The sequence below is a fragment of the Erigeron canadensis genome, chromosome 8, assembly GCF_010389155.1.
Source record: "Erigeron canadensis isolate Cc75 chromosome 8, C_canadensis_v1, whole genome shotgun sequence".
Lineage (NCBI taxonomy): Eukaryota > Viridiplantae > Streptophyta > Magnoliopsida > Asterales > Asteraceae > Erigeron > Erigeron canadensis.
This window is the reverse complement of record NC_057768.1, coordinates 24406842-24424972: the sequence shown is the minus strand read 5'-3', so window position 1 is coordinate 24424972 and position 18131 is coordinate 24406842. Positions and strand designations below refer to the sequence as shown.

At 33.9% G+C, this 18131-nt stretch overlaps 2 protein-coding genes across 2 annotated transcripts; one reads left to right on the top strand and one right to left on the bottom strand.

Moving 5' to 3' along the window:
- The first annotated feature begins 3948 nt into the window (after positions 1 to 3948).
- On the top strand, positions 3949 to 6852 carry LOC122611160 (desiccation-related protein PCC13-62-like). The gene is made up of 3 exons (XM_043784135.1): positions 3949 to 4299; positions 4710 to 4935; positions 6312 to 6852. Exons 1-3 carry the CDS (start codon positions 3995 to 3997, stop codon positions 6690 to 6692), a joined length of 912 nt encoding a protein of 303 aa, XP_043640070.1. The 5' UTR covers positions 3949 to 3994; the 3' UTR covers positions 6693 to 6852.
- Positions 6853 to 13168: 6316 nt separating this feature from the next.
- Positions 13169 to 17413, bottom strand: LOC122611159. The gene is made up of 2 exons (XM_043784134.1): positions 17265 to 17413; positions 13169 to 16432 (listed from the first exon to the last, which is right to left on the bottom strand). Exon 2 carries the CDS (start codon positions 16418 to 16420, stop codon positions 13328 to 13330), a length of 3093 nt encoding a protein of 1030 aa, XP_043640069.1. The 5' UTR covers positions 16421 to 16432; positions 17265 to 17413; the 3' UTR covers positions 13169 to 13327.
- Positions 17414 to 18131: the final 718 nt, after the last annotated feature.

The window sequence follows — 18131 nt, the reverse complement described above, 5'->3', positions numbered from 1 at the left end:
CTAGGTTCCCCCGAATACTTATCAAGCACGGTAACTCATTAATTGGTTGTTGTTGACCTTCTTTAAGGTAAGATACACTACTTTGATATGCTGAGGGTTCAACAAAAGCATGGTTTTATATATTAACTTCCCAAATGATATCTTGATTTCCTTATGGGTATTCGGGGTTATACGGGAAGTGTTATGGGATATGTGAATGACCATTGAGGCCTGATATGCAGTCCCTATGATATGAAATGATATGCTATGTATTGAGATGTATTGAAATGTGCATGATTGTATGGCTTGTTCATCTAGTTCACTAGACTTATTAGGTTGCCATGACACGTGCACGTTTAAGGGCCCAAACGTTAATGTGAATTGATGTGATGTGATATCTGCTAATGCTCGCGCTATTCTACAAAGATGAAAGTGTTAAGCTTAACCCGTACATATCTTTGCCAGGGTTATGCGTTTGATGTGGTTGCTTGGGTGGCTCCTTGCAACGAGGTACAACGTGGAGAGTAATACGGGAGGTCTTACCAACCCCATTTGTCATGTACATACGGATTACTCCTGGATTGGCTTGTCATTCCTTAACGACATTGATGGACAACCGTAAGGTTTGTTCATCTAGTCGGGTGTGACTTATGTTGCACTTATAAAGATGTTAAGATGTTATATGTGATGATGCAAAAGATGATTAGGCACAACTCTTGTTATATGTTGCACTTGTTTCTATGATATGGCAAGTAACACCATTTAATGAATAAACCAAACTGAATTTATTGGTTTGGACTTTTAGATGTTTGTTCTGCTTTCTTTGACACTGTTAGGTGAAATTTTTTGGAAACCCTTATTTTTAAACGACGGGTGTTACATTTAGTGAAAATAGGAGAAACCAGCGCCGCTGACTACCCATAACAGTGTCGTTGGGAGTCCCTTACCAACGCCATTAGGCGACCCACGATGAGAATTGACTTAACAACCTATAAATAGAAGAATAAACCTTCAAACCCCAAGGAGAGCAAATTTTCAACCACCAGACGCCACATACAAACCCTAGATCGATTTTGTCAGCCATCTAAGAGGATTTGGAGCTACAAACACCTCTTGATCTTCATCATCAACCTAGATCTTCATCTTTCTATAGTATTAGTGTTAGTAAACAATGTCTTTTATCTTTTCGGACTTTGTGATTCCTTTAATAATGTCTGGCCGAATACTTGTTTGGATTGATATGATAGTGTAGACTTTTATCTTATTTTATTTGTTAGATCCATTGAATTGTGATTACTGTTTGTCGTAGATCAATGGTTAATGAGTTCTTCATATTCTTGGTTCTATATCTTGATATATTAGTTTATTTTTGATGATCGGTCTATAATCATTCACTAGACTGATATTATTATGATGTAAAACACTAATATCACTAGCTATACTACACCTGACCGGGTCCACTGTTCCTTAGTGTGTTCTTAGTTTGAGGTAATTACTTGTACAACTCTTTTTATAAATTTAAAACTTGTGTTTTATTTCATTAAAAATCATTTTTGTTTCTCTTATTAATAACAAACCACATGAATGAGCATCAATGGTTGTGAATCAACGGGGTATGGTCTAGTGATAAAAATAACTGTGCATCATAGGTTGATAATGATTGTGCATCAACGGATAATGATTTTGCTGATAAACCGTGGTGCATCAATGTTTGATAAACGACTGTGCATCAATGGTTTTATTCATAAACCGTTGTGCATTAACGATTTTGTTTTTGATGGTCGTGCATCACCACTTACGTAAATGACGAATGCCTGGTTTTTGTTTATTAATGGTTGTGCTTTTAAGGCTATGCACCAATGTCGTGCATCAACAATTTTGCTATTTCACTTTTGTGCATCACTAACTTCGTTAACCCATACATGTCTAGCTTTTGTTATTTATTCTGTACATACTATATAATGAGAGTAATAAATTATCATCATACTTGTTTGTTGTATAAAATTGGATAATATATCATCCTACTCATTTATATTAAGTTTCCTATACTTCTTTGTATCAAAAGAGAAATAACTTTTCAAGCTGCAGATCAAAAAGTTATAAATAGGCAAATGATGGTTTAATGGGAAAAAAAAATCAAAAGTTTCAGAAGAAAGAGAGGAGAGGATTAGAATTTTAAAAAAATAATAATTTGTGGATCATTTATTCGTAACAGGGAATCTAGCTTACGTGGTCTTAACCAGGTCAGTGCTAGAGAACTCCCTCACCTTCAATACCTAGTAGGAGGAGAAACCCTCAACTAATTGGGATAAAACTTTGCCTCCTTTGCAAGACTCAGACCTGATTCACTATACGACTTTATTTGTAAAATTCCTTAAAATGTCTCACATGTCTTGAACTCGATACATTCAGCATGTAAAATTGGTGCTCAACCACTGAGTTATGATGGGAAGCACTTAAGGATATATAAATATTAAAAATCATAATAAGTCATTATCATTTTATTTTATTATTACACATGGTGTATTACATTCTTATTTTACACTATTAAAATTCATATTTTATTTTTAGATGAAACGTATCATACACATTTCAATTAATATGACAACATTACATGTTTTGTTTTTTTTAATATGTCTCATGATAACTGTTAAAGAAAAAAAAAAGTAGTATAATTACTTTCAAAAATCTTAATATAATTACACTAAATTTTATTTATTTTAATTAATTAACTTTAATATGATAAAACGTATTTTTAAGATATATATTAGTTATTATTTTATTTAATATATATTAATTATTATTCTAATAGATATATATTAGATATTATTATTCTTTATTTATTATATTATATTTACTGGTTAAAAAGTGAAAATTTGTGATAAAAAACAAAAAAAAGTATAAATATAAGTCAATTTAAAAAAATTGAGAGCTGTAATTGGTCAATAAATTATTAAAAACAACTGTGTTTTGGTATAACAAAAGATTAAATTGTACAGTATAAGATAAGAATTTATCTAATAATTAAATAAAGATTTTAATTTTATATGGTATATTAAAAACTGATTTTTATTATTATAGATTAAAAAAACACATGTCATTTGAATATTATGTTATATGTCGATAAAAGGATACTTTAATCTTGTTTTAATTTATTGATGGATAACCTCATTTTTTATTTTGTTAATTATAATAGCATTCTTGCTCCAAAAATAAAAATAAAAAATCAACATTTTATATTTATACTCTATTATAAAGCAAATTCACTTTTCAACTTTCAATATTCAATTTCAACAATGTATACATGATAATGCATGATATACCATATATCAATGCATACAACTTTCTATCTCCTGCATAAATCATTTTATTCCTCTAATTCTTTCAAAATCTTTTATCTCAATAACTATACATCAATAAATTATAAAATTTAAATGGGTGTTCTTAAAATTTCATGCTCTTTCATTAGAGATATCATTCGATATACTTTCGACGAATTTTTAAATCCGAGTACGCAGCCCGTACGGCTAAGACATTTGACTATGACACTCTATGACATATCATCTCCTATGACCTATCACCCTCATCATTTTACCGTCGTAACACGCGGGTACTTGCTCTAGTTTTTTTTATAAAGTTCTGAAATTTATAATAACTTAATTAATATATAATAAACTTTTAGCTTTATTTTAGTGTTAATTAGTTTAAAAATGTATATAAAATGAAATTTAATATGTACGTAGTCTGAAAAGCTATGTTTTTATCATTTTTCGTGTATATACATATATATACCATCAAGAATTCCTTAACTTCTGAATTTCTCCTTGATGCAAATTGATTTCCACGTGTCAATGTTATAGCTTTGCCAAGTGGCACCATTATTTGACTCTTTCAAAGTTTCACTACTTAAGAATTCCTATAAATAGGATTCGAGAAAGACTCAAAATTCAATACGTGCTTAGCCTTTCAAACGACCTTACATACTATTATTGCATTGCATCTACATTCAATAATCATGGTATCTAATACCAATATGATCATCACTATCATCCTCCTCATTTTCCTCTTCACTCCTGCCACAGTGAACTCGACATTCCACTCACTTAAATCCGACACAAATCTATTAGAATTCCCTTTAAATCTAGAGTATCTTGAAGCCGAATATTTCCTATTTGGAGCCTTGGGTAAGGGTCTGGATAGTGTACAACCTGATCTAGCCGATGGGGGACCGTCGCCCATTGGTGCAAAACAAGCCAATCTTAGTCCTCTTATTAAAGACATAATCCTTCAATTTGGTTATCAAGAAGTTGGTCACATAAGGTAGGTTCTCATACCCTCCAGTTTTTTGAAAGTACAAATTTATATAACTTTTGTTTGTAATGTTATATTTTTTTTTTTGTCATAAATTATCAAACGTGTTTCATAATAATGTAGAGTAAAACATTCTGACACCTGTTTGATAGTATAATGTTAAAACTTAAAACAAATAATGTACAGATAACTCTCTTATCCTATCTCTCATGTACGAAATATTTAAAGTATTTTATTAACATTTTATCATTCTCATTCTACCCTTGTGTTTTTCTTACCCTTATAAATAATAATATATATTATTCGTTGCACACTATTTGAAAATAAAATAGACAATGCTAGTATCATTTGTGTCAAATATCTTTTTGATGAAAAAGTAAAATAAAATATGCTTATAATTGATATATTGATTGATTTAGGGCAATTAAGAGCACGGTAAAAGGATTTCCACGGCCGTTGTTGAACTTGAGTACCGAAGCATTTGCAACTGTTATAAACAACGCATTTGGGAGCCCTCTTTCTCCTCCGTTTGATCCATATGCAAATGACATCAATTATCTTATTTCTTGCTACATCATTCCTTACGTTGGCCTTACGGGCTACGTTGGAGCTAACCCCAAACTTCGTAGTCCAGTTTCCCGAAAGGTATATTCTTTTGGGTTTGTCGTACGTCCTACTAATTTTCATTTTGTCCTTTTATTTGATACCTTTTTTTTTTCTTCCAGCTATCGTTTGAAATTTGATAAGACCATTAATTAATAATGGTTTCATACTATAATTGTTTTCTATTCATCCATACATTTGGACTTTGAGAACTTGTTATATAAACCTATATAAACTTGATAGCATAATGGAAATTAATCTTTACCTAAGCATGAACTTAATTGTTGCTATGGACCATATTATATATATATTGATGCCGTAAACAACTTAAGCACTAAGTTGGTGTAGCTAGCTATAAACTTGAAGAATTTAAAATGATGAATACAACTATGAACTATGAAAGTGATTATTAATAAAATGTTACGTACTTTAACAAAAAAAGATACTGACGTGACATGACGAGTCAGTGTCATGGAAATTAATGTTTTCTTTACTCTTTTATAAATAAAATAACCTATTTTCATGTTAGTAATTTTATCTATAAATTACCAGAATTACTCTTGACTTTTTATGTTTTGTCCTTAATGAATTATAACTTAAACTCTAAACCTTTATTTTAATAATTAACACTTTAAACTCTTATCTTTTAAAAATTTTCTATTATCACAATTATATCAACCTACACCACTTGACACCGCCACTACCACTAATAATACCATCTCCGACACCACTAGTCCGCCTTCCCCACTACCGTCGCCGCATTGCGCGAGTACCATGCAATTGTTATTTTTTATTTCTACAATTTTAAAGGGGTATATAGTTATGATATTTTATTTTTGCCTCTTACAAGTTTGGGTGTTTTGTGTGCTGACTAATCCAAAACAACTCTTTTGTGGTCTAAGCCCCTTGTATAGGGTTCCAAACCTATCTTCCTAATAAGAAGAAAGGGGCAAGCCAAAACCTAGTCCTAACAAGTTGCTGGTCTAAAGTATAGTTGTCGAATCGTGTATCGTATCGTGACTCGTATTATATATATTTTACATATTGTTGTTATTGGAGAAAACTCCGCGGTCACTAGGATTAAAGGGATTTATAGCAATGTTAGACTCATAGTACTTGTGAGAGAAACAAATCATATATTGCCGGTGGACTACTATCCTAGTGATTATATATATAGTTACGATATCATAAGTTTGATGATAACATACAATTAGACATTTTATACAACACGAACAGATTTACCTAATTTCATTCATTTAGAAAAAAGAAAAAAAAATGTATAAAAATGACATATTTGTTGTCAGGGACGTGATTGAAATTAAGAATGTAGAAAATTGTCGTTGTATTCATACACACATTTTCTTGCATCATGCATTGAGCATTTATGCAATAATAATAACAAGATTGTTTATGATCAGCTTGTAGCAAGCTTACTAGGAGTCGAATCAGGTCAGGACGCTGTCGTCAGAACCCTACTTTATGAACGGAAAAGAGAGAAGGTGGTTCCATATGAGATGACTGTAGCCGAATTCACAAACAAAATATCACAACTACGAAACAAGTTAGGTAACAAGGGGTTAAAGGATGAAGGGCTCACTGTGCCAATCAAGCTTGGGGCCGAAAAGAATATTGAAGGGAATGTGTTAGCAGGCGATGAAGATTCGTTGGCGTATGGTCGAACACCAGAAGAAATACTAAGGATTGTGTATGGAAGCGGAAACGAAAAAATGGCTGGCGGGTTTTACCCCAAGGGTGGTGATGGGGCGATCGCTAAAAAGTATTTGAACCATGGAATGTAGATTAGTAATTAGTGATTATTATACTCTAATGATTAATTATACTTATATATATCTTTGTGTTAAAGGTTCGTGTAATTTTTATTTTATTTGAATAAACAGTATTATACTAGTATCTCATTGCATAAAATGGAAAAAAAAAAAAATTTGTTAAAAAGTTTAATGTCTGTGAATTATTCGTCTATAATGTGAAAAAAAAATTTCATTTTGTTAAAGGTTTAATGTTCGTGAATTATTCGTCTGTAATTTGAAAAAAAAACTAAAGTTGTGTTCATTGTATGTAACGAACTTTCAAATCATGTGCATTCTATATATTTGGGTTTACGTGGCAGCCATATAAACTGATTGGTCGAATACATAAAATACACAAAATTTGAAAGTTCATTACATATAATAAACACATTTTTTCACACTATAGATATTCATCTATAGTTAGTTATACTCATAAATACTAAACCTTTTTGTTAATTATTGGGTATGACGTACATAGGGATTGCGATGTGTATCTTATTATTTATATTTGGGATTATTTATAACAACTTTACACAAATTGTTATAGTGTGTATTGAAATTTGATCATGTGCATTGTATTTAGTGAACTTCCAACTCCTGTGAATTGTATGTACCCAGTATACCATATACATGGCAACCTAAAAGTTGTACTTATAAATTTTTAATTGGTCAGATACATACAATGAACACAGGATTTGAAAGCTCATTACATACAACGTGTAAAATTAAGTTTGATACGATACATACTGATTTTAAGTATTTAAATGGTCGTGTAAAATTATTCACATTCTGGGTTAACAATCCTTTATTTATTTTTTTTTGTCTTATTAAAATTAACTGTCCCTATGGTTATCCGGAAAAAAAAAAATTAGGTTTCATTTTTTATTTTACAAAATAAAGAACATCATTTTAAGTCCGTTAATTCCCTCACGTGTTGTGTCCAGGAAGGATATGATCATTTCGACTTTTAAATTTATTTACCTGCAAACCTAAAATCTAAATCAAACATATAATACATACATACGCACAATCCATATATATCTATATCACTCAAAATCTAATACCTATATTCTGTTTTCTTTATGAATCATCTTCATCTTCTTGCTTTCATTACCGTGCTTTACTTTTAACATTTTTACATCCGGTCGATAATCATTTATATATATATATATTTCATGCTTTTCAATCTAAAATACCCTAAACAAAAAATTAAAAATCAAAACCCTCTTTCTATATACAGAAAAGTTTTGGGGGAAAAAATATTTATATGAGATGATCATGCTTGTCTGAAGTCTGAACTAATCTTCTTTGACTTGGTCTAAGATTGTATGGCTTGATTATTGTATTGTCGGTTCAGAGACAGAGCCGGGATTTTTTAAGAGGGGGGAAATTTTAAAAATTGTTTGTCATACTTATAAGAGTCGTATCCAATAATGTAAAAAAATGGACCTTAACTCGAGAATAGATAATGGACCCTCAAAAAAATTTTGTACCCCACATCGAATGTAACGTTCATATTTAAAAGTACCATTTTTTTAATAAATAAAAATCACATGTATCGGACTAGATCTTATTAAATGAAAACGTATCCAAACATAATGCAAGAAACCAAATAATATATATTTTTATGAAATAATTAGCTTGTATTATATACTTCCTACATAACGATTATGATTATTATAAATTGTTGTTTGTGATGAAAATATATAATAGTTTTAACGAAAATAGTTTTTTCCCGCAAACTACATTATTTATGTACTACAAATATATACCCAAACAAAAAAAAAAACTTTTTCTTCAACCGTTTTTTCATTTTTTATTTAAAAATCAAAATTAACAAAGATTTTTATTGTTCTAATGGAGAGATCTATCTCAAAATTAATACATTGGTAACCAATGATTTCAAAAGAATAAACTTATGATAACAAAGGTAACATTTTTATGTATTTCTTATTTTTTAAAAATATTATAAATATATCATTTAAATTTTGAAAAATTACATTGTATCAAAATTGGAGTGAGGGCAACTGACCCCCGTCCCCGGTCGGTTACAAGAGTCACGTATTTTAGTATAACTAGAAAAATACCCGCCTCGCTTCACTGCGGGCAGAAATTGGAACTTTGTAAAACATTGAATGGCAGACACCCTTCCAAGCATAGTAATAGCCTAAATGCAAACGTAAGATTTTTACTAATATGACAAACTTAAAAGACTTGCCACAACAAAAGGAACATTTACCCGAAATGAACTCTTTCGCTTTGAATAGCTTTGTAAATGAAGATTGGGTTCATGTAAATTGCAAAGGGCATTAACATACATAAATCTATAACACAAAATTATACATTTTACTACGTGAATGTTGTCGGTGCAAATTAAATAGAGAGCTTGTAATTACCCGGCGTAAATTATGGCAAAATGAATCATCATTTCATGACCAACTTAAGATGGAAATATCGACAAGCTGAAACCATCTTTGAACAACGCTGTCAATGGTCAGCTCTGTTTAGAATCACACCACCTCCATCGCCAGCTCCATCTTTTGATTCTTTGAGAAACCTTGTATAAATGCGTTGTAAATTTGTAGTTCATAAAGAATACTTTTCCCACAATACCTCTAAAAATCGAGGCTGCTTCTGTTGAGTTTCTTTCCATACAAATCAGGCAAAATTCCTAGGCCAATCATCTATGTGAACTACACATTAGCAATCTTAACTAAGGTAATATCACAAAAGCAGATATAGAGCTCCCTAAGTAAAAACATTAGGCTTTACTCATTACTTAAAATAAAGGCAACTGTGTAACTTATAAATCATGCAAAAAACAAATCACCATGGCTTGCAATTAACCAACCACTATTCAAAGAGCGGGACTTAAAGTTAAGGGCAACACTTTTATGTCAAATCCCCTTACAAATCTGAGATGGTTACCCGATCTTCCCACGAAAAAACTACTTTTAGATGTTAACATCAAAATACAAACATTGATATTAATATTTAACAAATTAAGGCAAGTAATAAAGCCCTAAGCCCCTAACAATTGAGGGCCTAGTATTACTTAAAAGAGCCGCTCTCTTCTAGAGACCGTAATAAATACAAAACTCTTGATTATTGGTGCAAGTTTTACTTACTTAAATGACCAGGTGTCATTTAGTTTTCTGACAGAAACCACCATAGGTATCATTGAGAGCAGACGAATTTAACCCAACCCATTAGGTGTGTATGGACGATTGCCAGTTTTAGGGGTATGGATATCAATCCAATATCCTCAAACTCATACCCTTGAACAAAACACCCCTTCATGTATTGTCGTATAAAGTCTAAACGCCTCCCTTAACCACCAAAAATGTCCACCCCTGCCTCCACTCAACCGCAACCCTGTTTACATGCGATAGGATTAAAGACTATATACAACTCTTACCATATGATTCAGCAGACTCGATAGCAATATGTAACATGTTTCTTGGAATACCCCGTCGACACGTTGATTTGGCTCTTTACAAAGAGGGGCTAATGGCATTTGGACAACATGTTAACAAAAGAGCCAAGAAAAAAGGGTAATCGAAACACCCCCTAAAATCCTAAATGCTACCAGGAAAATCTAGTTGTGCTCCTACACTTCGGTGTACTTCAACTTTAAAGTGCATTGCGATCTTATATCACAAACTAAAACAACATACAAAACACACTAATGAAACAATAACATTTCATTTTAAAACTGCTCTTTGAGAACTAACTCTAAAAATTTCGATGATTCATAAATTTAGGAATTTTTTTAGAAAATAAAATCGAAGATACCTTCATCTGTGAGTTTTGCGTTAAGAATCTTAAGGTAAATAGTTAGATTACATCATCAACTTCACCAACACATAAGGCATCATAAGAAGACAAAAAGGAATATAATTGTAACATTGCAACCAATAAGAGAAAAAAACGCACCTTGTTTCAATTGGAGCATTACAAGTCTTCAAGGAACCATCACAGTGGTTCATGATATCCGGAAGGAAGCTCAAAATCATCATAAGCAGACAGTTAAAAAAATCCCCAAAATAACGAAACCCTCAAAATAAGGAAATAGCATAGACTGATTGCTAGGAGATAGAAATAAACCTCATCTGGAGCTAGCAGTGAGAGAAGAAGGGAATGGAGAGTCTGTGGTGTGGGGAGTGAGAGAAGTAAAAAAAGGGGGAAAAATAAACGCTGCATACGTGAAAGCCTATTATTGGCTGGGCTTAGCTACAGTGTTTCCCCCACAGAAACTTTCATGGACTTTAATATATATATATATATATATAATGAACTGGCGCGTTGCGCGGAATCAGATGTGTGCAACTCAAGCCAATTCAATCCAATCAAGTAAAATTGACATAAAAGAACCCACAACTGAAGGAACTCAAACAAATAAACAACCATATTGCTTAGTTTATGAATGGAACGTTGTTGCGTTAATCTTATATCAACTCTTTCAAACAACTTAGGTGGTAAGGTGATGATAACAGGTTTAGTTGTACACCTCTATGAAGAAGATCCATAAGATTGCTTTGTTTGTCATTTTCTTCAACGTATCCAGTATCCTACCCTTTGGTCATTAAAACCCATACATGAACCAACATGCCCAACGGTTAGAAATATACAATCTGAAACAAAATCAGATGCCAATCTATGCACAGAACGTAAAAGTCATCAGAAAACACTTTAATGTAATACTAGAGGAGGGAAACTCTACATATGGGCTATATAATTTGTTTGCAACTCAAATGGATGAACCCTAAAAGAGTAAACAAAGCAAAACCAGGCCTGATGATTGAATTGGCCAACCAGGCCAAAACTCATCAAAAGTATAAACTAGCTTGCATTTCATTATAAAGTTGAAGAAGAATTAATCGGAGAAGGAATTGGGTTATTCATAGACATCAGCTAACATATTGAGCATTGTGGCAGTCACTCATCTCTAATTATCAAGGGTTTAGAACTATATCAGTGTTGTCTTGTCTCACCTAAATAGAAGGTTGGTTTTTTAGCAGACGAGTTTCATAGGCGAAAATTGATAGGCAATTGTATATTTCAAAACATGGGCCTTTAGTGATAGTATTTTTCAAAACATAACATTTTTCAATACATGTACCATCTAATAGTTATACATCGGAAAATAGATGATGTAAGTTCGCTTGATATATATATATGCATGTTCCATCTAGCAATTGAAAGCTTAATGAAAAATAAGAAAGTACAACTGACTATAGATGATGTATGTTGAGTGATCTTTGAAAAATCTATCAATTATCAGAAATAATGCTAACAGCTAGGCATGAATCTTCAGCGAGGAAATTCCGACTTGTATATTTAAAATGAGACTAAAGGCCCATGAGTCAATAGACAACAACATTACCAGGAATGAGAAGGTGAAGCCCAATCCCCTCTGTCTCCTTTCAGCAAGCCGAAAGTTCTCAATTTCATCAGAAACAAACTTAGCCAGTTCTGATGCAATGTAGTCAAAAAGAGCCTGGATGAAACTAAGTTTTAGTTCTTAGCAATCACATATATATATATAGAAGTCTTAAAGACAAACGTTTCAATCCATTGATATGCAAACAGGTTAACTCAGGTTGTAGAAGGGTCAAATGTAAAAAATTAGCCTAAAGTAAAACACCCTATATTTGTCAAACGAACCAAACGGGTCAAAAATCACAGGCATTATCTATTTCCCAGCTCTGCTATTAATATATCAAAAAGACTAAATGACATCATCAAAAGTCACAGACATTATTTGTTCCCCTACTCCATTTATAAAAAAGTAACTTGATTACATGCTTAGTAAAATTTATTTATTTTTTGAACAAGTTAGTTGTTAGCAATCAGCATTGAAGGAAATGAGATTCGAACCCTGGTTGATTTCCTCAAGGTCTAAGACCTTACCAATAGGCCACCAACCCATTGGCTAACTAAAATTAAATTGACCAACTCTAAGCCCAACAGTAACAAGACTAACCTGAATTAGAGAAACTGACTATGAGCAGTAATTCATGTTTGAGATAAACCTATCAGTCTATCACCCAGCACACATCACACTATTAGAACTTGGTTTTACCATAACTGATTTCACCATGTTGGTTTGACCCCATAGATAGTACCACTGACCCATAGCATGTTGTTATCAAGTTACAAAAAACTGAGTTTCTCCTAGAGAATTTGTTAATCCATAAACAACATTAAAAGACACGTGTTGAGATCTAGCCATTTCCAAAAAATCATCTTTTACTATGCTATATCCGTCATAAAAAAAAAAACATATATCACCCAAAAATAACAACACTGATATAAATACAATACCATTTCTGGTTGAGGACTCTCATCAAACAGTAGGCGGGCATGAAAAGTTTCTCTAAAATGAACTCATTTAGAACGCTACAAGCCTACGGAACTCACCAAATGTTAGTCGAAAGTAAGACCTAGATCCAAGTCTACAAAGGTGCATAAAATAGAATCGTAAGATATATACAAGAAGATAGACACTGAATATACCTACATACAATTTTTTTGCGTGCAAGATTTCTCATAATACCCAGGTTGCTTGCACTTGCTACAAGTATCTATTTTTTCATTTCGCCCTCTATTTCAAGTTTTCAACACTATTTTTTCATTAAGGAAGAAGATATTTTTGCTGGAATGGGAGGAAGCACAAGCACACAAGGATCCTCATGTTCTTCTCTAAGTTTTCCCATCTTACCACCTTCTTTTTCCGCATCCACATTACCACCCCCATCTTTCTCTGCATGTACATCAATTCCCTCATCTTCTCTGACATCTAGATCAGCAGCACCTTCATCTCTCTGAGAATCTACATCACCACCCTCAACTTTGTCTGCATCCAACTTACAGCCCTCTTCCTTTTTAGAATCTGCATTGCTACCCTTGACTTTATCATTCCCTTCCTTAATACTCTCATCTTTCTGAACCTCCATGTTTTCACCCTCTTCCACATATGTCTCCTCTCTATCAGTTTCACACTCCTCCTTTTCACCTTTTGATTTTTGAGATTTTTCCTTAGGGTTCCGCGGAGGTTGCTCATTAATGGGTATTGGGTGTATGAACTCAGCATAGGTTAGACAATAGGCATCAGTTGTGAAATAGCTAGAGCAAAAATCATACATGTTCCTACCCGTCAGTGAAAAGACAGCAAGAGCATGGCGGCATGGTAGACCCCTTCCCTTCCACCTCGTGCATGTGCAACTCTGATCACTAACATTGACAACATGGGTTATAACCTCACGAACCTCAAACAACGTATCAGAAGAAATAAAGACTTTCAGCCCACGTGCTTTGGCTTTTTCTTCTTCCAGTTCTTTCTGCTTTGACGCGGTAAGTTGTGTTGACCACATGCTTGCATTCAGTTTAGCATCCTTCACCTGATCAATCATTATACGTATTAAAGCATCTATCTTTGATAATATTGGCAAGTACCTGTGGTCCTCCATTAACTTAGTATATGAATCACCAACATCTTCAATGATGTGATTATACCTTTCACCCTTAAAAGATGAAGTAGCCCAATGTTCAGGTTCACTTTGCATGACCCAATCATACGCCTGAGAAGATATCAGCTTAATATGTTCTGTTGACTTCTTGAACCCAGCAGGACGGACCGCATGGGCTGCAGCTAAGAGATGAACATTTAAGAATCCTTTCCCATCTCCATGAAACGGACCCTTTATGTCTCCCTTAAAACTTGCCAACAAATGGTATATGGAGTAACCAACATGCGCATTTTCAAAAACTGCACGCACAGAATTCTTCAAGTTCTTATCTCTATCAATCACAAAAGTGATGGGCCGTGAGTTCAAGATTGAAGCTTTTAATTGCTCCAAAAACCAATGCCAACTGTCATCATCCTCGACATCTACTATAGCAAAGGAAATCGTGAAAAACCCATCATTTCCATCAATGGCAGTAGCGGTGAGAAGAATCTCTCCATACCTAGACTTCAGAGAAGCAGCTTCCAAGAAAATAAGAGGTCGACACCCTTTCTGAAATCCATTGATTGATGCGTAGAATGAAATAAAAAGGGACTTAAATCTGTTGTTACTAATCACGAGGTTAGCAATACTACCAGGATTTGTCTTGACAAGGATCCGACAAAACCAAGGTAACTTGTTATATGAATCTTTAGGTGACCCGTGAAGGAGTTCCCAGGCATCCCCGATCACACGACATACTTGTGTAGAATTAACCTCGACACCGAAATCCTGTGAAAGTTTGTTAGCAATCTCTTTTGGTTTTAGATATGGTGATTCTTGCAGCTTATCTTTTATGGTATCTACCAACCAATTGCTAGCCGGGTGAGCTGATATCCGGGAGTCCTTGTCACATGTATGTACATTGTTTAGCTTTTCTATCATAAATGATTGGAAGGTCGGGACCCACTTTGCAGAGATCTCCCAATTACATCCTTCGGAAGCACATCCTCCAATGGCACAAGTTGAATCGTTTTTTCTAAGCCTATACCCGAATTGATTTGCTATGGCATACTTCTTCAATGCAGCGCGGAACTCATTTACACTATCAAATTTCTGACCGACGCCAGTGATGGCCAACTTCCATGAATCAACCACAGTTTCAGGGAGGGCATGATCGTTTGAAATGGAACAATCACTTTGATTCCCAGAAGAAATATCAAGTTCTTGATCATTGTCATCAGCTACTGACACATTTATCTCTATTCCTGATCTGATTTTGTCAGAACTATCGCTTTTTGCAGCAGGTGACACATTTATCTCTATTCCTGATCTGATTTTGTCAGAACTATCGCCTTTTGCAGCCAACCTGCTACTCTTTCCCTGTGAATCTCTTCCTCCGGAGTTCTCAGCTTTCTCGCTCTTTCCTGGAGATTTAGGCCCATAAAATTCTTCATCGGGGAAGGAAACAATTGTGGGACGGCCATTGGGACCAAACTTCCAAGTTGGGGTGCACCTCCTCTTCTTTACGATAACAGCAGGGCTAGATTCAACATCAATATTCATTTCACTCTGACTGTTCCGTTTTCTCTGGACTGATGACCGTTTAGGTTCATAGTCTGAACCAGAACCAGAACCAGAACCAGAATCTCCCTTCTCGCAGACATAGTCAGGAGAATCACTTGAGGAATTTTCATTGGCAGAACAGTCTGACTTGCCACCATCTGACATGTCAGTAGCGCCATCTCGATTGTCATCAGAAGCCACTGCGGTTTTAGCAGCAGCCGCGGTTGCACGACGTTTCCTTTCAACTGGGGGACTTTCTGGCACCTTATCATCTTTCTTGGTACGCAATCTACCACGGTTTACAGACTCTGTTATCTTCTTAACCACATCATCAACGTTCAACACTTCATTTATATTGTTGGATTGCAAGTTAATAATGGCAATATCTTCAAAACCTGGTGTCCCCGTCACGAAGACATCTGCTGTATAAGCATCCACGTAAAAATCGATCATTCTTCTTACATCTTTGTCGTTCTTTACAGATATAAGGGTTTTCTTGTTTCTGGGGAGAAAGTATTTGACAGTCACTGTCTTCTGGTCAAAATCACACGCCTCTGCTAATTGTAGCTGAAGATCATTGAATAGAGTCTCAGAGGTGACATTTATTGCATTTGCTTCTCCTCCATTATATGACATGGTAGCATCATCATTGGTCACAAATTCACCACCCGAATGACAAATCAAGATAAGTTTCCCCTTTGCCATTGCATATACCTACTGAAATGGACCGAATGATCAGGAAATGCATGTTAAGCGTGTCGGTATCACAATGAGTGTAATTAAGTTTCAATACTATTATTGAAAAAAGAACTCTGCACTTTAGGTATTGCAGTTGCTTATAAGATGTTGGCATGTTCAGTGGAGGCGTCATATCCTTTTGTCAAGCATATAACCGAGGAATTCGTTTTCAGACACGATTATTAAAACAGTTCGTCGATGAATTTTTTTTAGGGGTTTCACAAAACACAACCCTCGGGCTGTAGTTAAGGTGCATAAAATAGTTGTACACTTACCATAAAATTCAGGGGTAGACTTTTGACATGGAAGTTACAAAAAAAATTTTATGTACGTTAACTACAACCGTATATAGCATTTTCCTTATATTGATAGCAAAATTCTTAGTTGACTAACTTTTAAATAAATTACTTTCTAGTAAATTTATAAATGCCTAATTATATCCACACACACATATATATATAACTGTGTAATGCAGCAGCCACTAATACATTTGCACAGCATAACGTTAACATTACCAGAGGAATGTCTATCGGCATATGTAGTTATAGCAGCCCAAAATCAATTTGAGATATCGGTTATCGCGGTGAAATAGCTGCGGTAATTTTTATACTTTTTTTGAACGGCAGAGGTGAAATATATTGAAATGAAAACAAATTAGTAGCAAAAGAGCTAGTAGTAACAGTACAAGATTCATAAAAACAAAATCCAAAAGCAGGAATCAAAGTATAATATTATCACATAATAAATTATACTCAAACATTAGATATGTATACATACACGTTTACATTATTAAAGATGGAAATGAACTTACTCAGGCAAAGTAACTCTGTTGTTTGCAACAGCTAACTGGATTAAATTGACGGATTTTTCCTCCCAGATCACGAGCAAGAAAAGGGGGTGATTATTAGGGCAATTCTTGGGAGAAAATCTGAAATTGATATTTTTTAATTATGTAGGGTGTGTTTTGTACTAAGAAACAAAAATGCAGGAGCAAAATGTCATGTGAAAGATTAATCATTTTCAAAACAACTCATCGTATATGGTTGTTTTGTCTCTAGTCTCCACAAAAGTGTTTCAAACCGAGCCTAAACGAGTTCGAGTCGAATTCGAGTTTAACTAGTGACTTGTTTACTAATTGAGCTTGAGCTCGAATTGAACTTCAAATACATAACTTGAATAAGCTCGCGAGCCTAAACGAGTTTTCATATACTATATGCATATTAATTAATATATTATAGACTAACGAGCTTTTTTCACGAACTTTTGATAATCGCGCTTAGTTAACTTATCGAGCTCGAACTTGTAAAGTTTTTTTTGACAAACAAGCCGATCTCGAGTCGAGCTCGGACTTTTTTAACACATTACGAGCCGAGCTCGAGCATAAATAATAAGGTTCGATCAAGCTCAAGCCCGAGTTTCTAAAAAGAACTTGAGCTCGACTCTGCTGGTTTACACCCCTAATGGCAAGTAAGATTTAGAACATTTTGTTTCTACTTGCAGGCAAAAACATTGTTTTTAGATAGAGGTTAAAAGGTAAGTAATCATACTTGATGGTCGATTATCACGTGATTACATAAAATAGATTAGAATAAGAGAAACATACCACATAGCGCATCTTCTAGCCTATCCAACAAAACTTAACACATAAAGCTCATTTAGACATATTAAACAGTAACAT

What these genes read in the sequence shown, in the direction of transcription:
- LOC122611160 (XM_043784135.1), top strand. Translation starts at nt 3,995, where the DNA reads ATGGTATCTAATACCAATATGATCATCACTATCATCCTCCTCATTTTC. An exon ending in CAAGAAGTTGGTCACATAAG is followed by an intron (nt 4,300 to 4,709) that starts GTAGGTTCTCAT and finishes TGATTGATTTAG; the next exon opens with GGCAATTAAGAGCACGGTAA. An exon ending in GTAGTCCAGTTTCCCGAAAG is followed by an intron (nt 4,936 to 6,311) that starts GTATATTCTTTT and finishes GTTTATGATCAG; the next exon opens with CTTGTAGCAAGCTTACTAGG.
- LOC122611159 (XM_043784134.1), bottom strand. Translation starts at nt 16,420, where the DNA reads ATGGCAAAGGGGAAACTTATCTTGATTTGTCATTCGGGTGGTGAATTT.